The sequence below is a fragment of the Pagrus pagrus genome (genome assembly GCF_965226575.1).
Source record: "Pagrus pagrus genome assembly, chromosome: 1".
In the NCBI taxonomy this organism is placed as follows: Eukaryota; Metazoa; Chordata; class Actinopteri; order Spariformes; family Sparidae; genus Pagrus; species Pagrus pagrus.
The window spans coordinates 21,323,059-21,344,989 of NC_140185.1; the positions used below are offsets into that span (position 1 = coordinate 21,323,059).

The window sequence follows — 21,931 nt, forward strand, 5'->3', positions numbered from 1 at the left end:
TCACATACTTCTTCCAGCTTCTTCTGGGAAATCTTGTGTGTTCCCAGAAAAACTGGAGGATGTGATCACTTCAACTGAGGATCAACTCCAAGATACCCAAACCCCATCACCTCCCTTCTATCAGTGTGGAGAAGAATCTGCTCCAACGCCCAGTGAGACCAATCATCCTGCTCACGAGCATCAGATGATTCACATTAGGGCTGTGCGATATGACCAAAATCTGATGTCCCGATATACGTCTTTTCATATCCAGATAAATATCCATATCACACTAAGGCACATTTTCTGTAAATTCAACTAATAAAGAGTTTATTTAAAATTAATTAATTAATTGAAAGGCCTGTTTTTTGTGCTTTTATTTAGAACCTTTGTGCAAATTTTCAATTAAAGATGTAACCAAATACAAAATATTATTGCATAAAATATACATTTTACAGGTCATATCCCTCGACTCTCGTACTGTTTTACATGATTCTCGTGTTGATGGTAAAAGATGTTAGTGGTGTTTGAGTATGTTGCGAGGACGTCTGCAGCAAAACTTGCATAATTACGCTTTTCTGGTCCGTGCCAGACTTTTCATACCCAAACCATGTCCCTATTTTGATACAAGCTCCTCGTTTTCCTCTTTGCTGCTCAGAATCCCTCTTCTGGTTGGAATGATCCCGTTCTGTGTTTTCTGCCTGCATCCATGGCGTGCAGAAGAACGCAAAGTATTGTCCAATTACAAAGAATATTGCTGTCAAGAGTGTGATTTGCAACCAACGAAATAAAAATTTGGCCATAATATGAAATGATAGTCATGGTTTTTTTCATCGCCATACAAGATATATCGTCATATCACACAATAGATAATGAAATAAAATGTTCAGTATGTGACAGACAATGTCAAATGTGTTAAACAGAAACATCAATTGTATGTGTTGTACAAAGACTGGTGGCAAAGACAATGCAATGTACAAAATAAATATTTCTAATGTCATTTCATTTCATTCATGTCAAATCAGAAATCAGACAGGGTCTGTCTGATATCAGCGTGTTGATGTTGTTCTTAGAACATCATAATAAATGTTGTTCCAGGACCGTAGATGCAACTGACCAACACATTTGTGTAATGTCATAGCACAGCGACTCGTGTTGGTGTTGCTCCTGAAACATCAATTCTAATTACAAGAACGGGACAAAGTCCATTTTTTTTTAAATTCAGATTTTGCTGTTATTAAGAATCAACTCGGATAAGCTTTCAGGAAATGTCATATATGTGTTATATGTTATAATTACAACTTGCATGTACATATGATTTTGATCATTGATAATTACTCTGTTGAAAGCTCAAACCAAAAGAAAAATACAGTGTATGAGGAATAGGGACAGTGAGAGAAGCAGTGACTGACACCACTATCTTACACTGTATATAACTGAGAGGCCTGCCTGCATAGGTGTCAGCCATCTCACTGATGGACTCCCTGACAGCCTCGGCTCACAGGGCCAGGCGATACTAATGGGCTGTCTCTACTTTTCTCACTCATGTATACGCTCCGCGAGATACCTGGAAGTCTCTTCTCAGGGTAGCTGCTAGATAACAGCGGTCACCTTCCTTGCAGGAAAAGACCAAGGCCTCGGACTTAGAGGTGCCGTTTCTCATCCTGACAGCATCACACCCAGCTGCAAACCAACACACCGGAGATTTCAGTGAAGCCAGCTCTGTAAAACCTACAGCATCATCCACAAATAGCATAGATGCCACTATGTCACTTATCTCCAGACGTCAGTTGAGCCCCCTTGTCAATACTCCCCAGCATATCTGGGATGTGTCTGACTCCATGCTAAGCAAGCAGGCATAGCTGTCAGTCAGTGTGAACAGATATGATATGACTTGCAGTATCTCCCACAAGCTGTCTTTGCAAACAGCTCTGTAAGTCCGCTCTAAATCCATAAAACACATGTAGACTAGATTATAAAATTCCTGAACACATCACTGATCCACTGCAACACAGCTAGCAAAGAAGCCAAACTAGATTTAAACACTCCTCGACCTCAATCCACAGAAAATTAATTGCCAACAACAACAATAATCAATGAACCACTCAACTCATTTATCATGCATAAACATTAGCTGGTTCCAGGATGATTTTCTGTCTCTTCCTGTTTTCTAGAGCGAAAAATTGTTTGTTTTTCCACTGTTGGTTGAACAAAAAACAATTAGAGATGTCACCTTAAAACTGTGGTGAGCATGTTTTAACACATCACAGACTAAACAGTTATTTGATTGAATGGAAATACGTTCATCGGCTTTCTTGATGAGAAGATCGACAGCACCAGGAGGAAAAAGATGGCTAAACTCTGTCCAAAAGTAACTAAATCTACCATCACCTCGTAAAAACATGTTGTGGTTTAGGTGGAGGTGGAGAGACTCTGAAGATGATACAGTCAGCTTACCGCTAGCCTGCATCTGCACGTCCTGTGTGCACGAAGACAATCAACAGACTGGTACTGGAGACAACTGACAGCGTGTGAGATACTGGGTTTATTTTCTTTTTAAAGGGATGCTTTATTGATTTTTTGGGAGGAGTGTTTACTCATGGGTGAAGAACTGTACTGAACTGAAAACATTGCCAAAGATCCTTTATTAATTTGTTGGGAAAGAGGGTTCACTCGGGACAAATGTGACAAACAAACAAACAAACTGAATGACTGTCTTTTGTTGTTTGTTGTTGAATCCCTGAAGGGTACTTTTTGTTCAACTCGCCCAAACCTGCAAAAAGCCACCGGGATAAGGTCAAGGTGTTGTACTTTTATCTTTTTAAAGAAGAATTTGAAAATGTACAGTTGTCAGGGCATAAAACCAATGATCTCTTGGTTTTTACAAATCTAGGATCCGATAGTCTAACAATGGCAAAACTGTGCAGGACAAAGAAAAAGTTCAGATCTAAAATCAAACTGAATCATGACCTTAAAATTTAAAATCAAATCAGGGATTTGTAGAATTGTGACACCCCGAATAAGAGTGTCAATTTTCTCATCTAACTAACTCAGTAATTGGTAAAAAGATAAGATACCAACAAAGGGATGTCCTTACCGGAGGGTAGCAACTTCTTTGTCATCATTGAGGTCATCAACAGAAAGTCAAAGCTCGCAGTGATCGGTTGGTGATGAAATCATAAATGACCTCAGGTAAATTGGTGGGCCATTTCAGTCAGGGCATTTTGACTATGGAGTGACTCAAGTTGTATGTTCCTGCCCTACGGAGGCACGCAGAGCAACAGTCAGAAACACTTTAACCAGATCCTGCGTGTAGACCTCCAGTCAGCCCGTCCCCGGCTCTCGATGCCTCGTAGGGGAAATCTACATCAGTAACACAAACTGGCAGATTGGTCTCAACAGTTTAGAATTTGCCACAATAATCATAGCCTCGGCCTTCCTGCTATTTGGCCTTGGCAAGCAGGAGAAAAGTCATAAAATAAGCAACCTTATACAAACAAGAGCATATTTTAACTATACGCTTGGGCATTCCTTTTTTGCAAATCACTGTAGCTATTATTGTAAATGATCTCCTCATAAATGTTTGTACCAGTTTCACACAAACAGTCCAAGAAAGACAACTTAATTAATGCCTATTACTGAAGAGATACAGATTAGTTTTGTTCCGTTTGTCCTCTGACAGCAGGCTACAGAGAACAGAGATATAAGTTTAAGAGACGCTGCCAAAACACAAGTTGTGTGAGTGAGTGTTATAAGTAGAGGACGGGGCCTGTGTTTAGACAGGGGCATCCTGTGCTGGTGAAACAAGAAGGAAAATGTCTCCACATCACAGCGTCTCCGAGAGGAAGAAAGAAGCCAGACGTCCAATAATATTCTTTAAGTTGTTCACACTGTTCTGTTTACATCGTCTCGTGATAAATGGAAAAAGCTCCGGTGTGTTTCAGTGGTGTTGTGTGTGAACTTTGTTAACATAAGAAAAACACTTTTCAAACATTTAAGTGGCCGTTAATCATTAGTAGTAGCGTCAGGTCGCAGGTGCCAATATCTCAACAGATGTAGTTTACTGGTGAGCGAAAATCCATAAAGAAAATGCAAAAATGATGATTTGGACACAGCCACAGTTTCCAATGAAGGAGTGGAAGGTAACTAAGTACGGTAAGTACTTTAGTACTGATATATAATGTTTTCCACTCCACTACATTTCAGAGGAAATATGAAGAAGAAGAAGAAGAAGAAGAAGAAGAAGAAGAAGAAGAAGAAGACAAAGTATCTTAATTCATCACATACAATCATACAATGTAACCCATCCCTGAGGAGCAGTGGGCAGCCAACTTACTGTGCCAACTCCAGATCCGAGCCAGTGCCTTGGTCAAGGGCACTGACCGGAAAATGAACCTAATATATATGTTTTGATGATGGAGGAAACCGGAGTAGCCGGATCCAAGGTGAGAACAAATCACAGCACCAGAAACGCCCTGTTAAGTCTGAGAATTGAACCCAGGACCTGTGAGGCAACAGGGCTAACCACTGTGACACCATGCTGCCGTATTGTATCTGTAACTCTGCTTTTTTTAATTTGACATTCATTCAATCCTTGTTAATGTGCAGATTACATCTTTTTAATGGCCATATAAATATTACATTCAACATTTCATTACAAAACCTAGCAGTGTATGAAAATACTGTAATATAGCCTATTCAATATAAAACTTATGACATTAGTAATGCAATTTATTACAGTTTAGAGGACTCACGAGAGACAGTTTAAAAAGAAGCAGCAGAGGCTGAGATATCCAGACTTTTAATACTGACTGTAAAGAGACCTTTATGTGTAAAATTGATGGAGACCTATTATACTTTTTTATCTTTTTCCCTTTCCTTCAGTGTTTTATAGGTTCTTGTGCATGTAAAAGATCTAGAAAGTTAAAACAGTCAAAGTCCACACCATCAGAAGCTCCTCTCTCAGTCATCCTGCCTTTAATTCCGTGACTCTGTGACATCACACTACATCACCATGTCACACATTTGCATAATGTGGGCCTAGCAGCTAGTTTGGCTCTTAAGAATTGATTTACCACAGCTGCTTTGTTTGTGAGCATCATACGTCTCCTTTGAGTCACTGAATTAGGACTTCTACTTTTACTTTTCATGAAGTCTTTTTCTAATGTGGCATTGCTACTATTACTTTAAGATACCTTGAGTTTTTGACCTTTACTATTACTGTGAAACAGTTTACTTTATGAGTGCATCCCTGTTTTGTTTGTTTTGTGTACACTGATCAACAGGTCACTGGTCATCAAGGTGTGCTGGTATACACCAAAAAACAGAACTAGGTATGAAGAAGGAGGCGTTCATAAAGGGTTTTGCAAATGTTTCATGAGGAAGGACATACATTTACCATGTTTGTTAGACATCAAGGATACAAAGAATGCATTTTGGTGAGAGATGACTCTGGCATGTATACGTAACCTCTGTTTGTTTACAAGAAAATGCCACAGGGCACCTTTAAGTAAATGATATAAATGCTTCTTGCACTGCTGTCCATGGGGAACAAACATAAGACGTTCGATGAAATATAGGCTCATAAACACAGAGAGAAAATGATGGGCGGAAAGTGAAACAAGAACGGGAAGTCGGGTCATTAATCTAGCTGGCTGGTGCTCAGCGGGGTGTTAACCCCAGGGAGCAGCCATTTCTTAGTGATGCCATCCTCCAAACTCCAAAAGGATGACTCATCGTGGACCCATCGAGGGCAAATAACATTCACACATGGTCTGGCATAACAGCACGACAGTCCTTGGTGAGACACAAACTTAGCTACAGTCAGTCAAAACTTTGATTCTGTTGGCAGTTTCTGTCTCGCAGGTGTCCTCTGTTCAAATACATCTTTCACTCCGTGTGTTGCCTAACCGATACCTCTGTGCAGCCGCGCATATGCACGTGCACATGCGAGTGATGCATGTATGAGTCTACAGTACAAACTTGTTTAAGAGTGAGTCTGTTCTCCTCAGGGTAAGCCTGTGGAGCCTGCGACGTTTCCTCTCACCCTACTGTCAGGCACTGCTCAGCTGTTGCCTGCATGGCTTCTTAACGGTCTGGGGAGCAATGTACCCTCCTGTCCCTCCTCAGCACACCAACACACCCCGGTGACCCGGCCGGGGCTAAAGGTCAGCACAGAGCCCAGAGCTAGCACTGGAGAGGTCACTCTGGAAAAGTTTCTTTGTCTCCTCTACTTAACTGAGAAACAAGTGAGTTCACAGAGCTGTGGATAAATATTTAGTTTGAATTTTGGGTGGGTTTGATAGGTCAGGATTGGACGCATATACAGTTTTGCCAAAAAGTCATGACATACACTTGTAGTGATTGTAATAAAGTTCTCTTCTGTAATTTGCGGTACATCAAATTAAAATATGTTCAATAAAATCAAATTCAGTTTTAATTTGAGGGCAGTTTCAAAGTCCAAGTTTTGTGGCAGGACTTCTTGAAATGTGCCTCGAAGAGACTGTTTTAAGATCTCTGGTCTTAGCATGTATCACACTTTCACAGCAGGTCCGACAGACAGAGAAAACACAGAACCACGAACACCTCTCTGCAGCTAACACTATGCGGCAGCTGACTTCCTACATCTTTCTTTCTCTGAAATCAACATAAAGAGGACGACTTAGGCACTACATTAATTATCACATTATTATTACAGCAGGCTAAATTGGTGCGTGCATTCAAATCAGCTCAAACCCATTTATGAAACACAACCAAGACGAAAGTTAAAACAGTAATAAGCAGGAGAATTTGAAGATTTTGTCATTAAAAAGTCAAATATCGAGTTTAGTCGTAACACAAATTATGGTTACCATGAAAGGAGGACAAATAACTTTCACAGTCTACGACAGGTCCTGAATGCAGATGGGAGATAGGGATGCAATGTGGTTTTATATCACGATAATGTTTATGGGTAAAATAAACAAAAAAATACAGCTTGTTGTTTTACTAATCCAGCTATTTAAATACCCACTGAATCAAATACCTCATCAAATCGGTGCAAAAATCATATAACAAGAGGCGACAGCCATGCAGACGGGTCTGTGAGGCTGTACTCAGGCACAGCTATGCATTGACCTAAATGGTAACGTCAGCATGCTAGACATGCTCACAATGACAAGTTAAAGTGCTGATGTTTAGCAGGCATTATAGTCACCGTCTAAGATTAGCAATTGTTAGCATGCTATTTAGCACTAAAGGCAAAGTACAGCTGAGGCTGATGGGAGCGTTTGTGACAAAATACCAGATAACGGACATGAAACTGAAATTGTGACTTGATGATGGTGATGGATGAAAAGTTAAGATTGTTATAATTCATCATGAGGAATACACGAATGTCTCGATCAAATATTCTGGCAATCCATCCAATATGAGATGTATTACTCAACACCACAAATATCAGCCTACATGTTTCACTACAGAAAAACTAAGGATATCCCCAAAGTCAGTAGGATTCATTCTCTGGTCACCATGAATGTTTGCACAAATGTTTACAGTTATTGCAAGTGGTAGAGTGACCATCTAACAGACTGATATTGCCATCCATACAGCCACACCACCAAAATAATAAACCTGCGCTCGGTAACATTCAGCGTTTTCAGTCAGACATCACTCCATCTTTACAAGCAGCACATGCTTGCAAGTCAGCACATGCCATGTGATACCAACAGGATGAAGAAGAGGGCTCCTGCTAAGCCCTGTAGAAGAGGAAGTTTCCCGTGAGTGGATGACGTTTATCGAGCTGGGTTACAAGTTGTTTGCGACGAACAACAACTGCGAGAGTGAATAAAGAGATAAATAAGAGACAAACGCAGAAAGCGCAGTGAAATTGAGGGCTGATATGCAAGCACTTGATAGAAATTAAATTTAAGTACTCGATTATGGAAAATACTTTTAATGCCCATCGCTCTATCTTCATATCGCCCCGTGTCACAACCTACTGTACGATGTTTGCTTCATTTGTGCAACTACAGTCATGACTCAGTTCGGGACATTTTAAGAGGTTGTGACACAGGGCGTGAAGCCTCTTTGGACTGAATCAACTTAATGTAAGTGCGCAAGAATGGACAACCTCCATATTTCCAGTTAAGCAATGGACACTGTGGGTTTACCAATCCATGTTACAGGTTATTGAGTGAAAGAGACACTACATCAAAGATGAGGCTGAGAATAAAACCCCGTCCTGCGGTGGCCTTAATCCTTCAACACCTGCGATTTGAAGCACACTCCTTTGATGTTGTTGGTTCAGCTGGAGAGAAAGAGACTTGATAGGGAGACAGAGAAAGAGCGAGAGCGAGCGATGGGGGGATAATAGACTGCTCATTTAAAACTGAACTAAAGTGAATGCAAGTTAAGTTGACAGATTGGTGCGAGGAGCGAATCAGCTCTTCTATAACTCTTCAGCGATATAACTCGGGGAAGGTTTACTGCTCCATCTCACTGACAAAGTACTGGATGAGAATGCTGACTGGCTATCTGCTGATGTCTGGAACCGATAAATATATAAAATTCAAAGCCAGCAACAACTCATAAAGACACCAGTTGTCATTGAGCTTGTCTGGACATTATTTTTAAGGCCAGAGCTCACAGCTCCCGGTCCTCCACCATATAAAAATGTCTCCACAGGCCTTACATGTACCTCTTGCTACACGGTCACTGCTGTTTGTGCTGTTTTGTCATATGCATTACTGTTTGTCTATCACGTATTGTCTTATATGTACTGAGTGCATTATGCCTGCTTCAGGGATTTCCCCTTGGGGATGAATAAAGATTTTTTTTAACTGAATTGAATACATTGTTGTTATATCATTAAAAATGCTTTTTCCTGTTTTTGCACTATTTTTCTGTGTAATGTTTAATCCGGCTGCTGTGTTTCATGAAAAATCACATACACTGTAGATGAATCAGTGTGCTGCTTTAATTCCCCTGTGAATGAAGCCTTCACTCCACCAAAACCATCCAATTAAAACATATGTAGCAGCAAATGATTATATATGTGTGTGTGTGTGTCTGTGTGTGTGTGCACATACAAGGATTTTTTGTTTTTCTTTTCATTGACCTCAGTGAACTTACACAGGAATAGACCTAAAAGATAAGAACGAGCACAACAAAGCTTAACAAATAAATGTAAAAAGAAATAGAGACGGCTAATACGTACACATGTATATGAACAACTAGGTTCACAGTTGGGGACTATAGATGTAGAAAATACCCAAGGAGTCCAAGGCAAGATGAAACCAGGCCAACCAGACCTACCACATCTCTGTATCAGGATTACAGCTGAGAAGAATCAAAATGGAGACAAATGTATGTAATGACATCATCGCTTCATATTGTATAACAGATACAAGAGCTGAAACAATCAGGCAATTAACAGGAAATGGATCAGAAACAAATCTGAGAGTGGGGTTTCAGCGATATTACTTTTTAAGGTATACCGTGATATAAAAATTTATGATTGACATATTGTGTGCGTTTGCTTATCTTTTTTTCAAATTTATATCAAGCATATCTGCAAAACCACAAATAAGAAAACTGAATGTTTCTTTATGTTGTAGCTGTTGTAACTGTATGCTCTGGTAAAGTTCAGGCACAAAAAACACTTGGTTAGGGTTAGGAAAACATCATGGTTTGGCTTAAAATACCTGTTTTGGTCGCTACGATCACAGATGGCCAAACATCCTGAGAAAAAAAACAGCTTGTTTTGGTCACCAAAAAACAGCTGGAAATATCACCAGGTGTCCTTATAAATATCAACTGTGTGACTCGACCTGCAGTCAGCCATTTGCCAGCCTTCTTGGCTTGTAACAACTGGGCTGAACAGTAAAGATAAATGACTCAGCGTACTTATAACGGTGGTACCTTGAGAGCATATTTTCTGAGATGGTACACGGTGTCAAGTTTGAGACATACTGTTCTATGACACCAAAATAAATGTTTGTGTTACAGGTCTTCGTTGTTTGGCCAAAGCTTGAGATATAAAATGTCACTTTGTATCATGGGAAAATGTGATGAGCATTTTTCACTATTTTCTGACATATTATAGAACAATCAATCAGTTTTATCTCAGATCAATCGAAAAAACACAAAAAGAATGCCCTAAAACTGACGACCACCAACAGCAGTAAAACAACAACAATGGCAATACAATAATCTGGGCTACCACACAATGGTACAACAATATCACAAGGGACAGGGGGAGATGGATGATCCTGGGGCGGCCAGCTCTGCCACCGCAGGCCATTCACTGTGTCCAGCAGGAGGGAAGCTGAAAGGACAAAATCAGCACAACGGCAAACAAAAGGCAGGAAGAGGACACATCCGGTCATTTTTACATAATTTAGATTATGTGAATTATTCCTGGACATCAGAGGACACACAAACACCCAACAGGCCAGAGTCAAAGAGAAGAGCACGAGACATGTAAATGTAACAGTTGGAGCATGAATGCAGTGTGGTAACACCTCCCCAAACATGAAACATTTAATTAAAGCTGCAGCTAACAATTATTTTCTTTTCTCCAACCGACAATCCACAACCCCCGAGGTATTTCATTTATTATCTCATGACAAAAGGACCAGAGCAAATCGCCACTGGTTGGCATAATTTTCTGTTGACATACAGTACTTATCTTAGTCGCTTCAGTGCTGCATTTAAATAGAGCTACATGCAATTATTTTTATTCTAAATTAATATGGTGACTAAAAAATGACTTCTTCACATTGTTTTTTTGTTTCCTACCAACAGTCCACAACACAGAGCAATTAACAACGATATAAAATAGAGAAAAAAATAAAATCCTCACATTTGAGAAGCGGGGACCAGAGAGTGTTTGCTTGATAAACGACTTGAATGATAACTGGTTATCAGTATTGTTGTGGATTCATTTTAAGTCATCCACTAATCAGTCAACTGACCGTCTGTTTCAGAACAACATTCAATATTTACAGTATGGGCGCAAATTTTGAGCAGTTTCTTTTATTTAAATTGTCGGCTCCATTATCGATTAATGATTAATAATGTATGAAAAATGCTAGATGTTTCTCCATTGGAAAACCACTGACTTGATCTATGTGTGATGCAGAATCAGAGAAGGCTACATTAGGAGTCAATTTACTTTATTTTTGAGAGGAACATTCAAATGTTTAATAAGGTGTTATTAGCAAAATATGAACTGATCACAAATGATTTCCACGCACAGTAAAATCCATATTCCAGCAATGCTATACTGCTTTTTGTGCAAGGAAAAATAAAATGGGTAACCAATTTCATCATATCATATAATAAAAAAGGTGTCGTCGACAGCTTTGCTCGATCAACAACAGTTAGATGATTAATTTTGTTTTCCTGCTCCTGTTCAACCTCAGCGCCTGTACCACCAACCTGCTCCTCCTTCCAGTGCTTTGTTCTGAACGGAGCATGTTGAGGGGGTTGGGTATAAGAAACAGGGTGTGGCTTCGCTGTTGTCATGGCAACAGAGATATCCCTGCTTTGAACCCCATCAACCAGTCACCGTATGGAGTGGAGGAACGATGGCACATGCAGAAAACATTACAAACATGCATGCTGCAATCGACATGGAGTCTCTGCCTGCAGCCCCGCCACACAAACAAACAAACAGCACACAGAGCCGAGCGCCTGCACATGGAGGAGACATGCACAATGGTTTTCTGAGCAATTCCTGAGACCTGTAATAACCTGAGATACATCCAATACTATCCCCTTCAGTGACAGAGTGATAGGCTCTCCGGTTTCTCAGAGTTCAAACATGCATAGCCCATCAGTTATACCAGCAATACCGCTGTACAGCAATATCTCCCCTAATAGGCTGCTGCTGTTATAAAACACAAGGTTACATGACATTATTAGGCTTCGTAAACAGGAGTCAACGGGTTCTCTGAGTGTATCTGTGTGATGTGATGAGCGCCTGACCTGCAGACAACCCCACAGAGGAGGTGGGAGAACATAAAGCAGAGGTGCTGATGTCTCCATACTGCCAAAAACTGCTGTTCAGTGTGTCAGTGGTTATTGTGTACAAGTGAGATTTGACAACAAGAGGCTGAATTCACCTCCAACAAACATCAGACATTACAGCAGCACCAGATTGGAAAATTGCTTACATATATTCAAAAACAAACCAGTTCTCGACATTAGATATGCAAAGCCCTTGTGCACTTCCATCAGCTGAAAGCTGCACCATTATTCAGTCCCAGTCCCTCAGACAAACAGCTCAATATCACAGTCAGCATAGCTTTGCTTTCCAAACGTAGCTGCATTCAGAAGATATGAAACACTTACTATGGAGCCCCAAAGTTATTCAACGGCAGCTGCACTAATGAAATGAAAAAAAGCTTGATCAATACAGTATTTTACTTTCAACATACTGTTAGACCTAACTGTTATAAGCCATAGAAAATGGACAGTAATAGCCACACACTGTATATGTTAAGAAATATTACCATCTGGTGGTGAAATGTAGTACTGCGTAACACTGCTGCTGACCCAGATGGGTGTCAGGGGAAAAACTCAAACAAGTGGAGAAACAAACACAAAGACTTCAACATGTATCATGTCAGGACAATAATAAGAATGGCTTTCATAGTCAACAAACCTCAACTGAATTGGAAACATATGGGAGAAGAAATCTTTGGAGGATTTCCTCGAACAACCTTTGAGAGGAAAACATACCTTTTATCGCCCCCCCATTACCTTTAAGTTAGCTAACTTGGCAAACGAACCAGCTAAAAGCCCAAACTGTATTTGGACAACTAGCAAACAGGATATTTTTTTCTTTTGGTGGCTGTAATTTAAAATAGAAAACAAAAACAGCCCCACCAATTAATCTCCTAAGATCCCATCATCCAAGTGTTAAGATTGCCCAGCCTCCATTACTGCTCACTGAGCTAACTTTGCTAACTAACATCTAACCATTGTTTTTCTTTAGGAGGCTGTGATTTTAAATTGTACAGGTTTAGAAACAAAAAAACATATAAAAACGAAACATTAAACAATAAGTACAAGCACAGCCATACAATTAAGCATCGTAACAGCCAAGTATTAAGCTAGCTAGCCTCAGGCCTGGCTAACTGTTTGATTTGTCGTCCGTCTCTCAGAATTCCGACAGTTTTTGACAGCATTTAAACGCAGCAGAGTTAGCAAGAGCTGCTAGTTAGTGAGAGGAGAGATAGCAGGCTAGCTGAGAGTTATTGCGCTTTTATTTGTATATGTATAATTACTAGTTGAAACTAGCTAACAAGGCTAATAAACACTGTTGCCATGTTTAGGAATAAGTCTGCCTGGTTCTCCAGTAGTGCACCACAGGGATGTCACAACTTTTGGGGTAAGTACTGTCAGCTAGCTAATCTACCATCAGGTCAAGGTTTATAGTAGCCTGTGTTTATTTTAGTTAGCAATCTAAGAGACTGTGTTAGGTTAATGTTATGATGAAACAAAGATTTAAGTAATCTTTAAAAGGAGAATAAAAAGGAATCTGTGCTGCCTCCATGACAGCCAAGGCCAGTAGATATGATGTACTTGACCTCAGACTCTGACAGACAGACAGACAGCCTCCTATTAGATCTGTAATGCTTGTAAAGCCTATTCTCCTTGATTGAATTTCAATAAAAGTTTCAGGGTAACAGACTGGTGTAGTTTGTAGCCTTAAAACCTGGAAATCAGTTAGCATTATGGCACATCCGGTTCCCTCGCCTCAAAGTCAATGAGATTTTTTAACTGTTTTTTGGTTAAATGCCTGAAATAAGGTCTGTGGTTACCACAGGCTTAAGATATTTACACATTTTGTTCTACAACATAAAATTCATCATTAAATGTCCCACGTTTTAGTTATAATGCGCTTACATGTCATAAAAATGGCGGTTGCTAACAAGTGGCTAAATGAGACTACAGAATTTAGTGACAAACTAATCTAACTTCAACTTTACAACCTGTAGATTTATCAGTGTACAGAAAACCAGTAGAGTAATTGTGTAGTAAGACGCTTAGTGGTGGTGACGTTTAAGTCCTGCGACCACAAGAGCTTTTTACCTCTAGCGATTTAATTTACGCTTTGAAAATCACAAAAATGGTGTTCATCTGTGAAGAATATCTTGCTGAACAAAACATGCCAGTATCATAAACTTGTGTTTGCCACGCACTTTCGGCAATAATCCAAAATCCAATTAAAAAGTATCACAGGCTTTTTGTCGAGGGGACCAGGTTTATGCTAACTTCCGGGTTAACACAAATACATCATTGCTATGCCAGTCTATACATCAAGTCTCCTGAACCACCTGCAGTTCACCATGGCTCAATAATTCCTTCACACATTTAAATTGGACCTGCTATTGTCAGTCTGAGCTGGCTTTTTGCTTAAAATAACATTTTTCTTGTAGTTTTGGAGGGTGGGACCATTGCTGGTTGGAGAACAGCAGACTACCTTTTCAGCAAGGACGCTACATGTCCTGACACTCTGAGGTGAGCGTGTTTGAGAGCCGAAAAGCTGCACATTTATCATCCAGCAGATCATTTGAAAGTCATTTTTCCATCATTTCTGGTTTTTCCAGGATATTTGAGAGCAAAGATTATCTTTGGAACAAGGTGGTGGTTTTTCACTGCTTGTTTCTGTCCACCTGTGAGAAGAGACAGAGCGTCAAGTCTGTGTGCATTGGTCATTATGTGCTGCCTCCAGCCTCGGTGCAGGAAGGTGAGGACAACTATGTTTATTGATTTGTTGTAAACCATGCTAAATCAGTGGATCCCAACCTTGGGATCTGGACCTATAAGGAGATCCCAAGGTTAGTCTGAAAGGGGTTACAAGATGATTAACAATAAAAAAATAAAAAACATATTTAATCTTTGTTAATACTGGATTGTTTTACCTCTTCGGGCCTCAAACCTATTCAAAGGGATGAGTCATTCGTTCGATGAACTTCATTTAAAAGGAAACCAGTTTTATGAATTACTGAACTCCTGCCATGTTTTGTCTGATTATCATTTAAGAAGTGAGAAACGTGGTTGGGAGGTTGATTTGGGAGTGTGAAGATGAGCAGTCAGTAGCAGAGGTAAGTACACCGGGATGTTGAATTTACACAAAGGCAGATCATGTAAATTACTGTAAGCTTCTTAGTTTAATTCTGTTTTTCAGGGTTCCCATAAGAGTTTGAGTTGCCAGACAGAGGATGAGCACAGTGAAGGAGAAGTCAGCACAAGCAGGTATGTTAAATATTTAAAATCTCAAAAAAGAGCTCAGAAAATTGTAAACCGTCCCGTAAACTAATTTTGCCTTTGATGCTCTTTAAGCAGCTGCGAACCATGTGACACAGACTCATCAGGAAGTGAAGCCCCTTTATGTGGTCATTTGCGGGATTATCCAGTTAGTAACATGTTCACAGGTGAAACATTAATATTCATTTCATAATTTCAATCATACTGTTCTTTGAGTAAATGTCTGTAGTTGTTTTTGATAAGATAATAAGCGATAACTAACCATATTGAAGATGTGGTGCAATCCATATTTTCAGATTATGAGACAATCTTTTGTAGGTATTGGAAGAAGTATGTTTTGTATTGTACAGTGTGTTGACATTATGCTTTTTATTCTGGTGACTTGTTCACTGTAGGGTATGTCAGCATGGACGACCTGCAGAAGTATTCAGGTGATCTGTGTGATTTCCATCCCGGGTGTGTCCGATGCACCAACTGTAACGCCCACTGCTGCCTGCCACACACATAAAGCAGTCGTGCACTCAGAGACAAGCATGTTGAAGAAGAATAAATATCAGTTGTGGTATTAACAGTCACAAGAAATATATATAACATACCAGAAAATGAGTTATGTGTTTGTTTGTTTTTTTTATGGTTGCATTGCCCGCTTGCACTGTAGATGTTTACAGTAACATAAAATAAATCAGTGTACCATGGTTAATGCTGATTTCATTTTGTCCACATTATTTCATTGTGTCTGCTGTTTGTTTTATCCCTGTCACATAGTCCCATTTTGTTCACATTGCCCAGTGAAATTGAAAAAGGTAAATGGTACAAAAGGGTAAAATAACATAACTTCTTACATCTGCCTTACAGTGTGCACAATACTGCTCAGTTTCTGATATGACAACGGAGTGAGGATACACTTGAATTAAAATTGTTAAGTTGTCCATAAGAGGAGTCAAGTAATTTGTGCACTCAACTAACATACTTACCGTCTAAAGACACACCTGACCAGACAATGTTTTGTACTTAAGAAATAAAGCACAAGGTGGAAACATCACAGATGACAGACTACAGCACGAGACAAGTGAGCAGATAAAAAGTGTATTGTACAAACAAATATACCAAAATGGAAAAGCTTTACAGCTGTTTACTATTTGGTTAAACACTTTGTCAATAAGACATTTTGGCTTTTCTTTCTTTTAAATTGACTTTCAATAAGACATTTGATATCAGAAAGTTTTCTCTACAATGTAGAAACCATTAGAAGAGGAAAAAGAAAATAAATTGTTGACATATCAGAAAGATGGTTATTTGATACAGAAACAAACAGGTACTACACTCAAAAAGGTTTCATTGAATTAAATGTAGAGATGAAAACAAACCTCATTATGTGCGTCCTGTTTCCTATTGGACAATCGTATCGGACTGAGCGTAGTATAACGTTAAAGTTAAAGGGTTTTTAATGGTAATCACATCACTGCATATCGATTAGACAGGTTTAATATCAGCCTATCATTACTAACAACATAATTTAAATACATTGCAAAGTAATACAGAGCAATGTGAGGGTTAAATGTAGTTAAATGAGCGAGGTTGAATTTATGTGCGTGGTCGCGGCCACCCCCGCAGAGTGGACTGTTCCACGGGTCGTTAGCCAATCACATGCTTTGTTTTGGTACCTGCCCTGCTAACAGGAAGGTGCAGCTCGTCTGCTCGCTGCTGTGTGTACTTTGACACCAGCAGGAGTGAGGTGTATCTCCTCGGACTCTTCATCTGTCTGGTTCACGTTCAGCCTGCTGTCTCGCTGTCACAGCCGTCATGTCGCAGGAGAATTTGTCCGTGGTGCTGCACTCTCAGGGAGACCTGCGGCTGGTAGGAGACCGACACAAACGTGGTCCGTGTGCATGTGGCGATTAGTTACAGTCGGTGTGACTTCAACTGAATCCAACCTGTCTGCATTTTCTTACAGGAAAACCGTCCCGTCCCTGAGCCAGGACCCGATGGTATGACACTTCTTAACAAGTTACAGGCCACTTCAGCAAAATATGTAGACTGTGTGTGCAGGTTATTGTGAGTGAAATTAAATGAACTTCATGCAATACATCAATGCAAACAACTTTGTACAATCTGTTTCTAATTTAAAAGACACTGAAAGTCAAAATGCTTCACAAACCGCCTGGCTGCTCTGTTTCTGCTCCGTTTATTCCCTTAAAGGAAAATACTATAAACTTTATATATTTTATAAACTTTATAACTGCTTTTATAGCTTTAAAATGCATTTATGGTTTTTCTGAAGATCTACTCACAATGCATTAGTGTCAAGAATAAATAGAATAAATATGGTGTAATGTTGTATTTTAATGTTAGTGAAGATTGGAATAGCATGCTGTATCATTATACAACTACTGTGTTTTTTATTGTTTGGCAAATTTCATATTCATAAGAAAAATGGTCAGAATCCAAGACAACTTTCCTGCACTTTGTTAATGATCTTACACAATATACCACTTCCCTATCTAATGTTAAATACAAAAAAAGCTATGAAGACATTTAAGTAATTAAATAAATATAATATTCTTGTAAAATGTGAATTAAAACTGAAACCTGTAGGAGATGATTGTGACCTCTGGAGTCTGACTGGTCTGCAGAGTCTTTCTGCGACAGGGTGATGAAATGCATACCCTCTGATGAGTAAGTACTGTTTGTCCGTATTTTGTACGCAGAGGTTTTGCTCCAGATGCACTCTGTTGGAATCTGTGGCTCAGATGTTCACTACTGGCAGCACGGCCGAATAGGGGACTTTGTGCTCACAAAGCCAATGGTTTTGGGGCACGAAGCGGCAGGACGGGTGGTGAAGGTCGGGTCTGCAGTCAACCACCTTAAAGTAGGTGAGTGGGTGAGATACCGAACGCAGTGTCGTGGAAGTGGACGTGCTTTTACATCTCAAACAACAATATTTATAATTTTAAAAGGTTATATTACTTTTGTCAACTCTGGTTATATTACAAACTCTACTTGCGGAGCCATAAATGCATTTAATCACATGCATTCATGGCTCTGTCATGTCATCATTTTGACGACAGTCCTTAACTGATCCAGTGCTGTTTACTTTTTAGGTGACAGAGTGGCCATTGAGCCTGGTGTGCCCCGCCAGGTGGACGAGTACTTGAAAAACGGACGGTATAACTTGTCTCCCACCATCTTCTTCTGTGCCACGCCCCCCGATGATGGAAACCTCAGCCAGTACTACAAGCACAGTGCCAACTTCTGTTACAAGTAACACTTTGTTCATGATTGCACCAGAGCTTGCCCAACAACCGCCTGATCTGACTGCCGACTGCTGCTCTTGCCTAACCTTTGCGGTTATCCTTTTATGTCCTTCTTCGTCTTATTCTCTCTCTCTCTGACTTTTTTTCCAACGATGCAGGTTGCCTGATAATGTGACGTACGAGGAGGGAGCTCTGATCGAACCTCTGTCTGTGGGGATCCACGCCTGTCGCAGAGGTGGCGTGACCCTCGGCAGCACAGTGCTCATCTGTGGTGCAGGTAAACATTAGACCAAACTATTGAAATTAAATTAAAATACTTTTGTAGGATCATTCATAATAATCCATCAGTAAGACAAGACACAGCAGGCAGCGTTTCAGGGCGTACTGTTAAGGAATACAAACGGAGAGGTTTATTTGAGTAACATGCCCCTGCAAGTAAAGAATCAGTTATAACTCTCTGAGAGTGGAGTCACAAAAGCAAGAATCATACTGACTCAACAAAACTCAAGTCGGGGCAAAAACTGCTGAACCTGAACGCAACTTGTAAGAGACTTAATATTTAACAAATCCCTTATGTCGTGAAAACAAGCTAATGAATATTAAAGACAGATGTGTTCAGCAATATCAGGTGAAACAGCAAAAAATGTTCTACAAGGGTAAGTTTAACAGAATAGGTCCAGTGTAAATGCTGAGCACACATTATGTCATTGGCTCTTTTTACTCTCTACAGTGGTCATGTTGTTTATTTCCTCTCTCTCCACAGGACCTATCGGGTTGGTCTGTTTGCTCGTGGCCAAAGCAATGGGGGCCTCGAAGGTCGTTATCACAGGTAACACGCGCAGTTTGTAAACATCCATCTCGGCTGAAACGGCTCATACAGATTCTGTTCGGTCTTTTATTCTCTAATCCACCTCTGCTGCGTTCAGATCTGTTCCCAGAGCGTTTGACAATGGCCAAAGAGTTGGGTGCAGACTTCCAGCTGACGGTGAAGAAAGGAGACGGAGCCCAGCAGCTGGCCAAGAGTGTAGAGGACATGCTGGGCGCTCAGCCTCACATTACTATTGAGTGCACTGGTGTTGAGAGCTGCATTCAAACTGCCATTTATGTACGACTCTTTTTTCCTGTAAACTATCACATAAGGGAAACAATGTGCTTTTTACTCCACAACATTTATCTGACAGCTTCAGCTACTTGTTACATTACAGATTACACTACCTACTATATTTAATTAGCATGTGAAATAACCAGTTTTTGTATTACTGTTTTTACTTGAAGTGGAAACAGACAACTTTTCAAGTCCAATCCTAGGATGGGTCCAAGTGTTAGCAATATGGCTACCGCTAGCATCCTGGTTACTGTCCAATGCAAAAACAATCATAAGAATCACGATTGGACCTCAAAACCCCCGATCTCAGTGCTATGAAAAGACACGCCAGGTTGTATCAATAAGTAGGTACAGTAGGTGTTGTTACTGATCTAGTAGAAAGAAAGAACACATGGGTATTCACTCTTGTTTTACCTCGGTTTCTGTCACACTTCCTCTTCACCTTCTTTGCCTCCTCCATAAGCGAGATTCGTCATCTTTTGCTGCGTGAGTTTCCACAGTTATCCCAGTTGCTCCATAGTAACACGGTTTAGCGACCTGGGAAAACAATGCCTCTTCTTGTTTTGGTTGCCCAGTGGCAGATGTGCTTCCTCGCTGTAATTCTTCCTGAGTGAAAGCAGTTTATCTATACGCACATTTTCTTCAGCCATTACACTGTGCAGTCAGTATTTACTTCAGAAAGATAAGTTGAAGCAAAAAAAGTTGTCTATTTTCAGTTTAAGTAAGGAATTTGAATACTTTCTCCACCACTGCTTGTATTATATGATTTATTATGTTATACTCAGCCTACTAAATGCCAAAGTGTTTCAGTATCTGCAGATAAAATAAGCCAAGTTTTTTTTGTTTGTTTTTCTAAAGTTATATTTGTCTCTTTCCTGTCAGGCGACACGTTCAGGAGGTGTGGTTGTGCTGGTGGGTCTCGGCTCTGAGATGGCCACTGTTCCTCTGATCAATGCTGCTGTAAGAGAAGTGGACATCAGAGGAGTTTTCCGCTACTGCAACACGTAAGAACACATTGATTAACTGCCCTTCCTATTCTGTAAGCAGACGTTTAAAGCAAAGTTGGATGCCATTCAACTTGTGAGTTTGTTTACAGGCAGTAATAATTAAGTAATAGGTATCACTGAGATTGAACTCTTAAGTAAATGTCTTGCTGTGTTGCAGCTGGCCGATGGCCATAGCCATGTTGGCGTCGGGCAAAGTGAACGTGAAGCCCCTCGTGACTCACCGGTTCCCTCTGAAGCAGGCGGTCGCGGCCTTTGAGACCACGCGTCAGGGTTTGGGGATAAAGGTCATGTTAAAGTGTGACCAGAACGACCAGAATCCCTGATGTGACCCGCTGCAGTGAAGCAAACCTGACCGACTGCGAGCGACTCAGCATGACGGACACACACTGGACATTGACCCTGAGAAAGATAACGGCTAGTTCAAAGAGACGCACTACTAACAGACTTCTTACTGCTGTACTGTCTGCAGGTCAGAGATGTAGTTGCAACAAATGGTACGAGTTATAATTTTATGATGCTTAACTTTGTTAAACATTTTAATTGTTTTATGATTGTACATAATTTACAAATCTGCTCTTTAAATTTCTGATAGTTGCAGCTACTGTAGTAAAAAAAAGAAAAATCCTTAATAAAATTAATTTAACAAATTGTCGTCTATTTCATTTTCACACAACCTGCACTACCTGACTGAAGCCACTAGGGGGAACTAGAGACTCAAAGTGAAAACATAGCTGTGTTTTTGTCCCAATATTATCCCATAGTACGTAACAGGTACTATATATGAACAAGTTTAGACAAGTTTTTTGCATTAGCGTGTCATTATAAAGTAAATGTTGATTGCACAATGTAATGGCTATAGAATAATGACACCATTGGTGTTTAGATTGGTTCCCAGTCTCCCAGGAAAATGAAGACTGACTGGAGATCCAGTCAGTTGTACCTGCTTTCATGTGTCCATTATAAAGAGTAAATGAATGAATGAAGTCATGTTTTATCCTTATTGTTATTGATAGCTGAGACAACAATAATGGCGCTTGAAAAGACCAGAGGGGCAAAAGTTGTGTTTACACTTTAAATAAACATGAACCGAAAATACTTTGCCATTTTATGCCAACAGGAATATCAATCAAACTGAACCTCCATACTCCACTGCCAATTAAAGCAAAGTACTCTTTGAAAGATTCAGTAAAGTTCTCAAGGTCTTTATGAAACTGTCACACCAACTACAGTTAATTTATTGATTCACTTTGCAGCTGTGAGCTTTGTGGGAAGTGTGTGCAGAAAGCCAAAACGCATAGCTTTGTTTTTAAGAAGTATGTGTGGAC

General features: G+C 40.0%; 2 protein-coding genes across 5 annotated transcripts; both read left to right on the plus strand.

Annotated features, from left to right (window-relative positions):
* Window positions 1-13,174: 13,174 nt before the first annotated feature.
* terb2 (telomere repeat binding bouquet formation protein 2) lies at window positions 13,175-15,940 on the plus strand. Of its 4 annotated transcripts, none has more exons than XM_084357164.1 (7): window positions 13,175-13,357; window positions 14,409-14,490; window positions 14,580-14,719; window positions 15,016-15,077; window positions 15,143-15,228; window positions 15,316-15,407; window positions 15,636-15,940. In XM_084357164.1, the coding sequence occupies exons 1-7, from the start codon at window positions 13,294-13,296 to the stop codon at window positions 15,746-15,748; spliced, it is 639 nt and encodes a 212-aa protein (XP_084213290.1). In that variant the 5' UTR covers window positions 13,175-13,293; the 3' UTR covers window positions 15,749-15,940. The 4 variants fall into 4 exon arrangements, with proteins under 4 accessions (XP_084213290.1, XP_084213291.1, XP_084213292.1 ...); XM_084357165.1 differs by having other exon boundaries at window positions 15,319-15,407; XM_084357166.1 differs by having other exon boundaries at window positions 15,161-15,228.
* A 970-nt stretch (window positions 15,941-16,910) lies between these two features.
* On the plus strand, window positions 16,911-21,242 carry sord (sorbitol dehydrogenase). Its single transcript, XM_084357153.1, has 9 exons — window positions 16,911-17,097; window positions 17,195-17,228; window positions 17,949-18,113; window positions 18,342-18,501; window positions 18,653-18,771; window positions 19,258-19,323; window positions 19,421-19,599; window positions 20,482-20,603; window positions 20,764-21,242. Exons 1-9 carry the CDS (start codon window positions 17,044-17,046, stop codon window positions 20,927-20,929), a joined length of 1,065 nt encoding a protein of 354 aa, XP_084213279.1. The 5' UTR covers window positions 16,911-17,043; the 3' UTR covers window positions 20,930-21,242.
* Window positions 21,243-21,931: the final 689 nt, after the last annotated feature.

Coding starts and splice junctions, on each gene's coding strand:
- terb2 (XM_084357164.1), top strand. CDS start 13,294: ATGTTTAGGAATAAGTCTGCCTGGTTCTCCAGTAGTGCACCACAGGGA. Junction 15,078..15,142: donor ATGAGCAGTCAGTAGCAGAG/GTAAGTACACCG, acceptor TAAGCTTCTTAG/TTTAATTCTGTTTTTCAGGG. Junction 15,229..15,315: donor GGAGAAGTCAGCACAAGCAG/GTATGTTAAATA, acceptor ATGCTCTTTAAG/CAGCTGCGAACCATGTGACA.
- sord (XM_084357153.1), top strand. CDS start 17,044: ATGTCGCAGGAGAATTTGTCCGTGGTGCTGCACTCTCAGGGAGACCTG. Junction 19,324..19,420: donor CTCGAAGGTCGTTATCACAG/GTAACACGCGCA, acceptor TGCTGCGTTCAG/ATCTGTTCCCAGAGCGTTTG. Junction 20,604..20,763: donor GTTTTCCGCTACTGCAACAC/GTAAGAACACAT, acceptor GCTGTGTTGCAG/CTGGCCGATGGCCATAGCCA.